We start from the raw sequence: 12,586 nt of genomic DNA on the forward strand, positions 1-12,586 counted from the left end.
CTGGAGTGAGGAACCAAGCCCCCTAAACAATCCAGGGGTTAGCCCCCTGAGCAGCCTTTCTCCCCCTCACAAAGAGCAGTCTGTCTGGCTCGGCTTCCTACCCTGGGGCTCCTATTCAGAGAGGGGTCAGCGGAAGAGAGAAAGAGAGAGCAAGGAGAGTGAGGGTTAAAGAGGCAGAGAAATGGACAGAGTGGGGGAGAGAGAAAGAGAGCGAGTGGGGGGGGGAGTGGGGGAGGGAGATGGAGAGAGAGTGGGGGAGAGAGAGAGAGAGAGAAAGAGTGGGGGGGTACAGAGAGAGAGAGAGAGAAAGAGTGGGGGGAGGGGTAGAGAGAGAGAGAGAGAGAGAGAGAGAGTGGGGGGAGAGAGAGAGAGAGAGAGAGAGAGAGAGAGAGAGAGAGAGAGAGAGAGGAGGGAGTGGGACAGAGAGAGGGGAAGTGGGGCAGACTGAAAAAGAAAGGGGGAAAAGGGATAAATAAAAGGGAGTATGAAGGAAGTTAAAGATTGAAAGGATGTGATGTTTTGACTTCCGGTACATTGATGTAGCAGGTGCTTCACATTCAGTCAGAGTACATCCAGTTCAACCAATAAGAACAGCATGTCCTGTGTCTGTAAGGCCAGGGGTCAAGGTGTGTTCTGGGAGCTGCTGCAATTATTTCTGCACCGGATAACCCCAACACACACACACGTGCACACGCACACATACATATATACACACGCAGACACAAGCATGCTTTGTCCCTTGATCCTCCTCTTTACAATGGTGGATGGAGACCAGAGAGAGGCGATAATGACTAGGGAGAGAGATCAGAGAGAGAGATCAGAGATCAGAGACCAAAGACCAAAGAGAGACCAGAAAGAGACTGGAGTGTGTTTGATCATTATTGGAAAGCCTGGTGTGAATCTGATTTCCCTGAGAGAGATAGTCAAAGATATTCAAAGCACAGAGATTTCACTGCTGCAGCCAGAAACCCTGGTTGTTGGAGTGAACCTAGACTTTATTATCCAACACTAGGCATTAGCACTGAGAGCTAATACAAGTCCTCAGCAAGGTTACTCATGTGAGGGAGTAGTTTGGTGGAGTGAGTGAATGAGTGAGTGAATGTTTATACTTTATGGAGAGAGGTAGACAGCAGAAAAAGATGAAGGGTGTAGTATAAGGAGGATGAGTTTTAGGATGTCCCCTCCTGCCCTGATCTAGACTTCCTCTGACATATCAGAAGCACTTCTCCACCCGGGTGGGCTTTTAGTTCGCAGCTGAGAGGTCATCTCCCCTCACTTTCCCCCCTCTTCTCTCCTTCCTCTACCCTACTCTCCTTCCTCTACCCTACTCTCCTTCCTCTACCCTACTCTCCATCCTTTCTCCTCTCGCTCTCCCTCCCTGCCTCAAGGCTCTTAACGTGTGAGTCTCTAACCTTGACCAAGAAGGTGTGTGTGTGTGTGTGTGTGTGTGTGTGTGTGTGTGTGTGTGTGTGTGTGAATGGCGAACAGATATGACAGGGGTGCCAAAGTAATGATGAGAGCATTACTGGCATGTGAGTCAGCGATGCTTGCTGAAAACAGAGTGGGTGGTTGGATTAGCTAGGATGTGACAGTGTTAGGATGCTATGGATAGATCAACATTAAGGGACAAATCCTGACTTGAAAGATGTCCATAAATGGAAGTTCCACATGTTGTGGGTAGGAACTTTTTTGCAAAACAAAGATTGTCTTTCTGCCTCTCTCTCCTGCTGTCTCTCCCTCTCTCTCTGTCAGGCTGAGCTGGGTGTTCTGGGGGTGAGTAGGGAGCCTGTGGGGTCTGAGCCCAGCCTTCCCCAGGAGAAAGGGGCTCATCCTGTCCTCTCTCCTCACATCCTGGCTCACCCATCCTACCCCTTCACCCTCACCCCCAGCTCTGTCATGCAGGACCGGCGACTACAGGGCCTCAGGTGAGCCACTCTATCACCTGGATGCGCACACACACACACACACACACACACACACACACACACACACACACACACACACACACACACACACACACACACACACACACACGTCTCTATACTTGCTTAAACCTTAAAACGCATACACCTCCTTTAACTCCAATTTGCAATCTGATCCCCAACTCCTCCCCCTCCTGTAGTCTACCTGGTCTGGTACAACCTGCAGTTCACTCAGGGGCGGTCCAAGAGGAGTACCTAAGAGGACTACGCCCCTTCGCCACCTCAGATGACCTCCGCCTGCGCTCGCTGCCCCTGGGGCTCGACCCCACCACTGCTGCCCACGTTACTGCTGCTGCTGCCTACTACCACCCTGCCTACCTCCACCACCTACACAGGTCAGTCTATAGACCACCCTACCTATCCCCACCACCTACACAGGTCGGTCTATAGACCATCCTGCCTACACCACCTACACAGGTCAGTCTATAGACAACCCTACCTACCTCTACCACCTGAACAGGACAGTCTATAGACTAGCATACCTACATCCACCACCTACACAGGTAAGTTTATAGACCACCCTGCCTACCTCAACCACCAACTAAGGTCTGTCGATAGACCACCCTGCCGACCTCCACCACATACACAGCTCAGTCTATACCATCCTGGCTACCTCCAACACCTACACAAGTCAGTCTATAGACCAGCATATCAATTCCATTACCTACACAGGTCAGTCTATAGGCCATCATGCCTACCTCCAACACCAACACAGGCCAGTATATAGACAACCCTACCTATACCACCTACACAGTTCACTCTATAGACTACCATGCCTTCCTCCACAAGTCAGTCTATAGACCACCCTGCCTACCTCAGCAGGTCAGTCTATAGACCACCCTGCCTACACCACCTACACTGGTCAGTCTATAGACCACCATACCAACAATACTGGTCAGTCTATAGACCATCCTGCCTACACCACCTACACAGGTCAGTCTATAGACCACTATGCCTACCTCCACCACCTACACTAGTCAGTCTATAGATCACCCTGCCTACCTCCACCACATACACAGGTAGGTTTATAGACCACCATGCCTACTTCTACCACCTACACAGGTCAGTCTATAGGCCACCATGCCTACCTCAACCACCAACACAGGTCAGTCTATAGACCACCATGCCTACCTCTACCACCTACACAGGCCAGTCTTTAGTCCACCTTGTCTTTACCACCTACACAGGACAGTCTATAGACCACCCTGTGTACATCATCTACACAGGTCAGTCTATAGACCACTCTACCTCCACCACATGTCAGTCTATAGACAATCCTGTCTACCTCCACCACCTACACAGGTCAGTCTATAGGCCACACTGGCTACCTCTACCACCTACAGTAGTCAGCATATATACCACCCTGCCTACCTCAATCACATACACAGGTCAGTCTATAGACCACCCTGCCTTTCTCCACCACATACACAGGTCCGTCTATACCATCGTGCCTACCTCCACCACCTCCACAGATCAGTTTATAGACCACAATACCTACCTCTTCCACCTACAGATGTCAGTCTATAGACTACACTGACACCTACACAGGACAGTCTATAGATCATCCTGCCTACCTCAACCACCTACACAGGTCAATCTATAGACCACCCTGCCTACACAAGTCAATCTACAGTGCCTTGCGAAAGTATTCGGCCCCCTTGAACTTTGCGACCTTTTGCCACATTTCAGGCTTCAAACATAAAGATATAAAACTGTATTTTTTTGTGAAGAATCAACAACAAGTGCGACACAATCATGAAGTGGAACGACATTTATTGGATATTTCAAACTTTTTTAACAAATCAAAAACTGAAAAATTGGGCGTGCAAAATTATTCAGCCCCTTTACTTTCAGTGCAGCAAACTCTCTCCAGAAGTTCAGTGAGGATCTCTGAATGATCCAATGTTGACCTAAATGACTAATGATGATAAATACAATCCACCTGTGTGTAATCAAGTCTCCGTATAAATGCACCTGCACTGTGATAGCCTCAGCGGTCCGTTAAAAGCGCAGAGAGCATCATGAAGAACAAGGAACACACCAGGCAGGTCCGAGATACTGTTGTGAAGAAGTTTAAAGCCGGATTTGGATACAAAAAGATTTCCCAAGCTTTAAACATCCCAAGGAGCACTGTGCAAGCGATAATATTGAAATGGAAAGAGTATCAGACCACTGCAAATCTACCAAGACCTGGCCGTCCCTCTAAACTTTCAGCTCATACAAGGAGAAGACTGATCAGAGATGCAGCCAAGAGGCCCATGATCACTCTGGATGAACTGCAGAGATCTACAGCTGAGGTGGGAGACTCTGTCCATAGGACAACAATCAGTCGTATATTGCACAAATCTGGCCTTTATGGAAGAGTGGCAAGAAGAAAGCCATTTCTTAAAGATATCCATAAAAAGTGTCGTTTAAAGTTTGCCACAAGCCACCTGGGAGACACACCAAACATGTGGAAGAAGGTGCTCTGGTCAGATGAAACCAAAATTGAACTTTTTGGCAACAATGCAAAACGTTATGTTTGGCGTAAAAGCAACACAGCTCATCATCCTGAACACACCATACCCACTGTCAAACATGGTGGTGGCAGCATTATGGTTTGGGCCTGCTTTTCTTCAGCAGGGATAGGGAAGATGGTTAAAATTGATGGGAAGATGGATGGAGCCAAATACAGGACCATTCTGGAAGAAAACCTGATGGAGTCTGCAAAAGACCTGAGACTGGGACGGAGATTTGTCTTCCAACAAGCCAATGATCCAAAACATAAAGCAAAATCTACAATGGAATGGTTCAAAAATAAACATATCCAGGTGTTAGAATGGCCAAGTCAAAGTCCAGACCTGAATCCAATCGAGAATCTGTGGAAAGAACTGAAAACTGCTGTTCACAAATGCTCTCCATCCAACCTCACTGAGCTCGAGCTGTTTTGCAAGGAGGAATGGGAAAAAATGTCAGTCTCTCGATGTGCAAAACTGATAGAGACATACCCCAAGCGACTTACAGCTGTAATCGCAGCAAAAGGTGGCGCTACAAAGTATTAACTTAAGGGGGCTGAATAATTTTGCACGCCCAATTTTTCAGTTTTTGATTTGTTAAAAAAGTTTGAAATATCCAATAAATGTCATTCCACTTCATGATTGTGTCCCACTTGTTGTTGATTCTTCACAAAAAAATACAGTTTTATATCTTTATGTTTGAAGCCTGAAATGTGGCAAAAGGTCGCCAAGTTCAAGGGGGCCGAATACTTTCGCAAGGCACTGTATAGACTACCCTGCCTTCCTGCACCATCTACACAAGTCAGTCTATAGACTACCCTGCCTTCCTCCACCATCTACATAGGTCAGTATATAGACCACCCTGCCTACCTCAACCACATATGCAGGCCAGTCTATAGACCACCCTACCAACACCACCTACACAAGTCAGTCTATAACTACCCTGCCTACCTCCACCATCTGCACAGGTCAGTCTATAGACCACCCTGTTTCCCTCCACAACCTCCACAGGTCAGTCTATATACCACCCTGCCTACCTCCACCACCTACACAGTCAGTCTACAGACCACCCTGCCTACCTCAGTCTGGCTCTGCAATTATCAGAGTCAGTTTTTTGCAGATATGGAGACAGAGACCCAGAGACAGGAAGACAGAAAGATGAAAAGACAGACAGGGACACAGGGAGACAGGGGTTTGCAGCAGCCTGTGTGTTTGTGTTTCCAGGATGAGCTGTATAAACGCGACTGAACCCCAAAGTGTGCCTTACTGTTTTCCTTTTCTCCCTCCTTTTCCACTTGTCCCTGTGTGTTCCAGGATGGAGGAGTCTTTGTGTCTTTCTGCACTACGGTCTCAGTTCTACTCTGTACCAGCAGGGGGGGCCTTCCCTCACCTCCACCCCTCTGCCCTCCACATGCAACTGCCTGGGGCACGCTACCCTGGGGAGTTCAGCCAAACACACAGTGCACTGGCTGAGAGGTACAGTAACACACACACGTATAAGACACACACACACACACACCTGCACCTTCCCACACATCACACTGGCTGAAAGGTGTTACACTCATACATGCACACAAACACACACAGTTTGTACATGCACACACACACACTCTGCAGGAAAGGCACAGGTGACTGTTATATTTTTAGAACACACCCCACCATGCTACCATAGACACATCACGAACACACACCAATACACACATCAGTGTGTGTGTGTTCATCCTGTGGTTACCTATTAATTGTTCATCTGCTCTTGCTCACTCATGCTGTTTATGTCTAATATGGTGTGTGTGTGTGTGTGTGTGTGTGTGTGTGTGTAAGTGCCTGCTTGGGCGTGTGTGTGCATAGGTGTGTGTGTTAAACAGTGTGTGGTTAATCTGCCCCATGGTGGGTGTTGCATCTCTCACCCTCTCTCTCCCCTGTGTCCTTGGTGTGTGTGTGTGTGTGTGTGTGTGTGTGTGTGTGTGTGTGTGTGTGTGTGTGTGTGTGTGTGTGTGTGTGTGTGTGTGTGTGTTTGTGTGTGTGTTTGTGTGTGTGTGTGTGTATTTTTTGACCTCCCCCACAGAATACAGATGGAGGAAGAGCTTCGCCAACGAGAAAGGGAGCGAGAGCATGAACGAGAGAAACAGAGGGAGCGTGAGCTTGAACGGGAGAGAGAGAGGGAGCGGGAGAGAGAGAGGGAGACAGAGATGGAAAGACAGAAGGATAGGCAGAGGGAGAGAGAGAGGGAGAGACAGATGGTGAGAGCGGTGAAGAGCCAGTACCTTGCTGGGCTGAAGGCTCTCACGGCTCTGCCGGAGGACAGGGTCAGACCTGGGGAGAGGCTGACACCTAACAGACTGGGTACGGTGTACACACACAGATACATGCACACACACACAGTATAGATGCAATACACACACATTGATTGGTTGATTTCCCGTTAATTATGGACCAGAGATTTATCTTTTAAGTAGAGCCTGATTACCATCAATATCATGCATTATAACATCCATAATGTATTTCAAAGTGTGTTCCTAAAATAAAATGAATCATTCATAGTAAATAACTCATCTATTTTCCCCAGATAAGCCCACCCTCCCTGCCCTCCCAGTACCTAAACCTCTACAGCCAGGCCTCCAGTCAGCCCCTCACCTCATGCCCAGCCTGGTGCCCTCTCAGATGGGGAACAGACACACTGCCTCAGCCTCTTCCGGGGGGCTCCATGGAACACTGCTCTCTGCCATGATGCTCCATCAGGCCAATGGGGAGGAGCGCAGGTTGGCACGTCAACGCAGGCAGGGGCAGGAGAGGGAGGTGTGGCCACCTGGGGAAGGGGTGGAGCCTAGGAGAGACAGCTACAGGTCAGTGTTTAATCAAGGAACAAGCAGTTGAGAAAGGTGGGGTTGACCTGTGTGTGTGTGTTTGTTTGATAACACTACAGTATCCCCCGAGTCAGTACTCTCTCTACTCTGCTGACATCTACTTTTAAATTGGCTGCATCATCAAGGTCAACTTGGATAAAACCCAGTGTGTGTTTGTGACTACATTGTGTTTGTTGTCTTCACAGATCCAACGCCAGCCAACGTGACACAGGCAACAGAGAATCTCAACCTCACCTAGGAGCCCCACCTCCACTCATCTCACCCAAACCTCACCTCCTCCCCCACCCCCCTGCCCCTTCCACCACCCTCTGGAACCCTGCCTCCCTCACTGAGACCCCCCCAGACCCTCGTTTCAGGTTCGACTCCCCTGTTCCTCCATCTCGCTCCCCTCCTAATCTGACCAGAAATGAGCGGTCCCCCAGCTGGGAGAGGGGGGAGGATGGGTGCAGGAAGAGGGGGAAGGACCCAGAGAGGCTCTCGTCTGTCAGGGGACCCATTCTGCAGGAGCCTGGCCTCTGGGACTGGGCTGAGCTTGAAAGATCCACTCACAGTCTCCACCACCATAACCACCTCCACCAGAGTGGTTCGCTGTCCGTCTCCTCCCCCAGCCCCAGCTCCAACCTAGGGGTCCAGCACCACGCCAGCTCCCCATCTCCCTCCATGGACCTCCAGAGGTCTGAACGGCCAGGCCAGGAGCCTCAGAACCCAGTGGTGTACGATGAGATCCTCCAGCAGCACCGCAGGCTGGTCAGCAAGCTGGACCTGGAGGAGAGCAGGAGGAGAGAGGCCAGGGAAGGAGGTAAGAAGAGAGGGGACGGGATATAAGAGAGATGGAGGTGAGGAGAGGGGTGTATGAGACGAGATCTGGTGTGGTCTTTAACATAAATATTGTCGGTGCTCTCTCACTCTCTCCCTCACTCTCTTTCCATCTCTCTCTCCCCCAGGGTATGACTATGATCTAGATGAGTGGTATGATGACAGTGATGAGGAGGAAGTGAGGGCCCACCTCAGAAGGGTAGCAGAGCAGCCCCCGTTAAAACTGGACACATCCTCAGAGGTAACTGCCATGCACGCACACTTAAGAACTGCCACGTCCTTACCATAATGTTGTGTGATTGTTCGTTCTCTGTAATCTGTTTTTTTGTAGAAGGTGTGTTTCCTGCGTGTCTGTGGCCTGACCACGCTGGCCCATCGTGACCAGCTGCTTCATCAGAAGAGGAGGAAGAGGAGGAGGATGTTGAGAGAGCGCAGCATCTCCCCTCCAGCAGTACGAGGCAAGAGGAAGACCTCTCCGCCTCCTGTGGCACCCGCTCCCACCCTCTGCACCACTCTCACCCCAGAGGAGATGAATTGCTCCCCTCAGCTGGAGGACAAGAAACACTTCCTCAACATGTTCAGCCTGTCCCATGTGACCAACCAGCAGAGGAGAGGTAACATACACTACACTAACCCCTATGCACTACACCCTAGCTCTTATTCTCCAACCCCTAACCACTACACTCTAGTGTACTGTAATGCTATATCCCAGGGGTATTCAAATCTTGCTCGAAGAGGTCAAGAGTACCGCTGGATTTCTTTTCTACCTGATAATGAATTGGTGTCCCAGGTCTAAATCAGTCTCATTCTCACCCTCCCCCGTCCGTCCGTCCCCCCCGTCCCCCACACACCCCCTCTCTCTCCAGATAAGGAGAAGATGGAGGGGTTGTTGAAGGCTATAAAGCTGAAGAGTGTGACGTTGGACACCATCAGATACAACCCATTACCCCTCTGTAGAAGCCCCCCTGTTTCCCCAACTGGTAAGACAAACACACACACACACACAAAGGGTAACACCCATGAGATCCTTATACTGCGTTTATGTTTATGTTATCAGGCGAATCAAACGGACTCCACTACCAAGACTCCCCAAGCCCCTCGCCCTCCTACCCCCACCACCCCAACAACCTCCATACAGACCCACTAAAACCATCCACCTATCCACCCAGCCAACCGCCTCCCCTGGCCCCCGACCCCAACAGGAAAGGACTGGGTGGAGGTCACCCAGCTAAGAGGCTCCAGTGCCTCCAGAATGGAGGAGGCCACCCTGGCCATCATTCTCAACAGAAGGTGCCCCTGGCTGTGCAGAACGGGCAGAACATAACCTGGGAAAGATTCATCCCGAAGGACTTCCACCAGTCTGTGTTGCAGTCTACCCACAAGACACTGAGTGGCTCCACCTGCGTTCCAGAGTCCAGTATAAAGTCTGAGCCCTCAGTGCCCTACAACATCCCCCCACTGAAGAGACCAGCCCTCCTCAACACATCCCTACACCCCACCAACGGGCATCACCCTTACCCCTCTCCAGCCCACCATGTACCCCTTGGCGTACGTGATGAGCTGTCAGAGGAAGAGGAGGAGGAGGAGGAGGAAGAGGAGGGAGAAGCCCCTAGGAAGTGGAGGGGCATAGAGTCAGTCTTTGAGGCGTATCAGGAGTATGTGGATGGTGCGTTTACCTTTGGGCTTTATTTGGGATGAGTCAAATAAAAATACACCGGTTTCATCTACAAATATGTTTGTTTTTTATGTTTTTGTCTCACTTGCTGCCCCCCCCCACACACTCATGTTCTCACCCTCTATGCCGCTCTCTCTATCGGTCTTCTTCTCTCTGCCTCTATGACCCCATGTCTCCCTTTACCCTCCTGTCGCTCTCTCTATATCTCTCTTACCCTCTCTCTCTCAGAGCGGTGTATGGAGAGACAGGTTCTTCACAGTCAGTGCCGGAGGCTGGAGACTCAGAACTACACTCTCAGTCTGACAGCTGAACAACTCTCACACAGCATGGCGGTAAGAACCTCAAGGCCCATAGATGCACAAAGTGTCCTCGAAGTCCACATATACACAGTGTCTCAGAGTAGGAGTGCTGATATAGGATCTGTCCATACAATCTTATTTATTATGATCTAAAAGTGGAAAGTAAAGCTTGATCAGCACTCTGACTGACAGTCTGTATGTTTCTGTCTACACTGATGTGCTTGTTCACCCCCACTCTCACTTTTAGTGACACTCTCGATCTTTATCTCTCTCTTGCTCCCATCCCTCTCTTTCTCTCTCTAGGAGCTGGTGAGTCAGAGACAGAGGGTGAGAGATGAGAGAGAGAGGCTGCAGGCTCAGCTGGAGCACTTCAGGAAGTGTCTGACCATTCCCAACGTGCACTGGGGCAAGGGGCAGGCCAAAGGTCGCCCCTCCCCGGTGACCCCCTGCCCCGCTGCAGACCGACAGACAGACCGACGACCGATGACTGATGGAGTGAGAGAGGACACTGAATTGGTTCCCAGTCAGAGGGGGCAGAGGGGGAAGAGAGCTCTGGACTGGGAAGGAAGACAGGATGATAGAAAGGGAGGAGGGAGAAAAGGAGGACAGGCCCTGTAACCTCACATGCCACTCTCCTAGACTTTGTCGTGTGGTCAGACTCACAGACTCACAAGACTGGTAGTCTAAAAGCTAGGGGACATAGCTACATAAGGGTATGGCATAATATTGGGACACACTTTAACCAATCGTAGACTTTGGGATGAATACAATGAGCAGTCACATGTCCTCCCTTTCTCCCTCTATGGTCTGGAAGGGTTTGGAAGCAACCAATAGCCAGCCAACCAACCACTGAACTGAAAGGACTTGAATCAGCCAAGATGCACTTATAGACCTAGAAGAGCTACTAGTGATCCTACTAGTGACAGTACTGTTGAAACTACCTAGAACTAAACACTGTGTTGTAGAGCTTTTACTATTCTGGAGCTTTTTTCACTTGGGTTCATGGAAGAGCAAAAACACAGGTGCAGAATATTTAAGACAGTGTTTCTATAAGGAAATAACTGGAGGTTTTGAAAAATATATTTTTAAATCAGGTTAAATACATTTTTAAAGGATTTAGAAGTCTCTGTTATGTTTTTAATAATTATACCATTGATAATGTAAATTGCCTACCTATTAAGCCAGAATGTTGTATGTTTTATTATTTTAATTATTGCTATTTAAAAGCCTTCTTTAGAATAAACATTTGGGGTAAAAACAAGATGCTTGGGATAATTTTGTGCTGTTGCTGGCCAGTATGAAATATTTAAAGAGAAGTAAACATTTTAGAAGCGCTGTATGTTAAAGGCGCTCCATAAAAGTTGTGTACTATGTCATCGCGTAATTGCTCTCGAGCCCCTGCAGCTGTGCACAAAGACATGCGCGTGCTTGGGCTTACTCTACAACCTCATTGGACAATGCCATGTCGATCTGATCCCACTTTAAGCAGTTTGGGGAGGTGAGAAAAAAGTACCCTGGAGCTGGTCCTTTCGGTTCTGCCGCCCTAGGTGAAACCAAAAAATGCTGCCCCCTGCAAAACTAGAATAATCCCCGTAAGCAAAATGACATTGAACATAGGTATTTTCTAGACGTTGAAGTTAGGGTAAATGTAGGTTATTAAAGTTGAAAAGAGGTCATTTATAGACGTCTATGTTTGGCTCAAATCAAGGCTGGTCCATAAATGTATGTCTGTGGACGTTGAAATCAAATCTGAACCAAACATAGATGTCTATGATTAGTTCAGATTTGGTCTGGACCGGACCAAAAACCAATGTCTGTGGCATTCAAGGCTGGTCCAGACTGCACCAAAAAAATATGTCCAAAAGGCGTCGCCGTCGGTCATTGCTTACTGAGGTAATATGAGGAGGAAATATAATTTTATGAATGTCCATCTATGTGGTAAACCTACCCTTTAAAATTAAAAAAAGACATCCAAAAGACGTTGGCTCGTGCTTACTGGGGTGTAGCCTACCATGTCAGCCACAATGGAATTTTATAAATGCCCATTCATGTGGTAGGACCACCGTTTGTAAAACAAGCCGATGCATTGGTTTAATTAGTTATGATACCTGTGACTAATCAATTTGGCTATTTAAGCTCTGTATATCAGCTACTCAACTTTATCAGGAGTTATCGTGAGCCTGTTTGCAATGTGTTTACACGGCGGGGAAAGCAGAAGTATTTTATTTTTCACTGTGATCAGCTTGTACAGATACAAACTTTAAACCATTGATCATGACAAAGAGGTGAAACTCCTGGACAACAGCTGTGATTGTCCATTCCATTTTGTCCATTTTACTTTGTTTGACCTATCCTGTTTTTAGGATATGTTGTTTGTTAAAATTACAGCACATATTTTATTTGATTTAGCACCATTTAGGTTAGTTAGGCTATTTGATCGGAGAAACCTGCATGA

At 48.5% G+C, this 12,586-nt stretch overlaps 1 protein-coding gene across 4 annotated transcripts in view; it reads left to right on the forward strand.

Moving 5' to 3' along the window:
* Nucleotides 1–11,392, forward strand: part of LOC110522073 (genetic suppressor element 1) — a 56,953-nt gene extending 45,561 nt beyond the window's left edge. For all 4 annotated transcript variants that reach the window (XM_036976702.2, XM_090230169.1, XM_090230173.1 and 1 more), the window contains exons 4-15: nt 1,753–1,925; nt 2,123–2,317; nt 5,792–5,953; nt 6,543–6,820; nt 7,044–7,320; nt 7,527–8,140; nt 8,286–8,398; nt 8,489–8,771; nt 9,024–9,137; nt 9,215–9,823; nt 10,061–10,164; nt 10,435–11,392. In XM_036976702.2, the coding sequence (XP_036832597.2) occupies nt 1,753–1,925; nt 2,123–2,317; nt 5,792–5,953; nt 6,543–6,820; nt 7,044–7,320; nt 7,527–8,140; nt 8,286–8,398; nt 8,489–8,771; nt 9,024–9,137; nt 9,215–9,823; nt 10,061–10,164; nt 10,435–10,749 (3,237 nt within the window). In that variant the 3' untranslated portion in view covers nt 10,750–11,392. The remainder of the gene's footprint in view (nt 1–1,752; nt 1,926–2,122; nt 2,318–5,791; nt 5,954–6,542; nt 6,821–7,043; nt 7,321–7,526; nt 8,141–8,285; nt 8,399–8,488; nt 8,772–9,023; nt 9,138–9,214; nt 9,824–10,060; nt 10,165–10,434) is intronic.
* The last annotated feature ends 1,194 nt before the right edge of the window (nt 11,393–12,586 follow it).

The sequence above is a fragment of the Oncorhynchus mykiss genome, chromosome 1 (genome assembly GCF_057628025.1).
Source record: "Oncorhynchus mykiss isolate SJ-2025 chromosome 1, ASM5762802v1, whole genome shotgun sequence".
Lineage (NCBI taxonomy): Eukaryota > Metazoa > Chordata > Actinopteri > Salmoniformes > Salmonidae > Oncorhynchus > Oncorhynchus mykiss.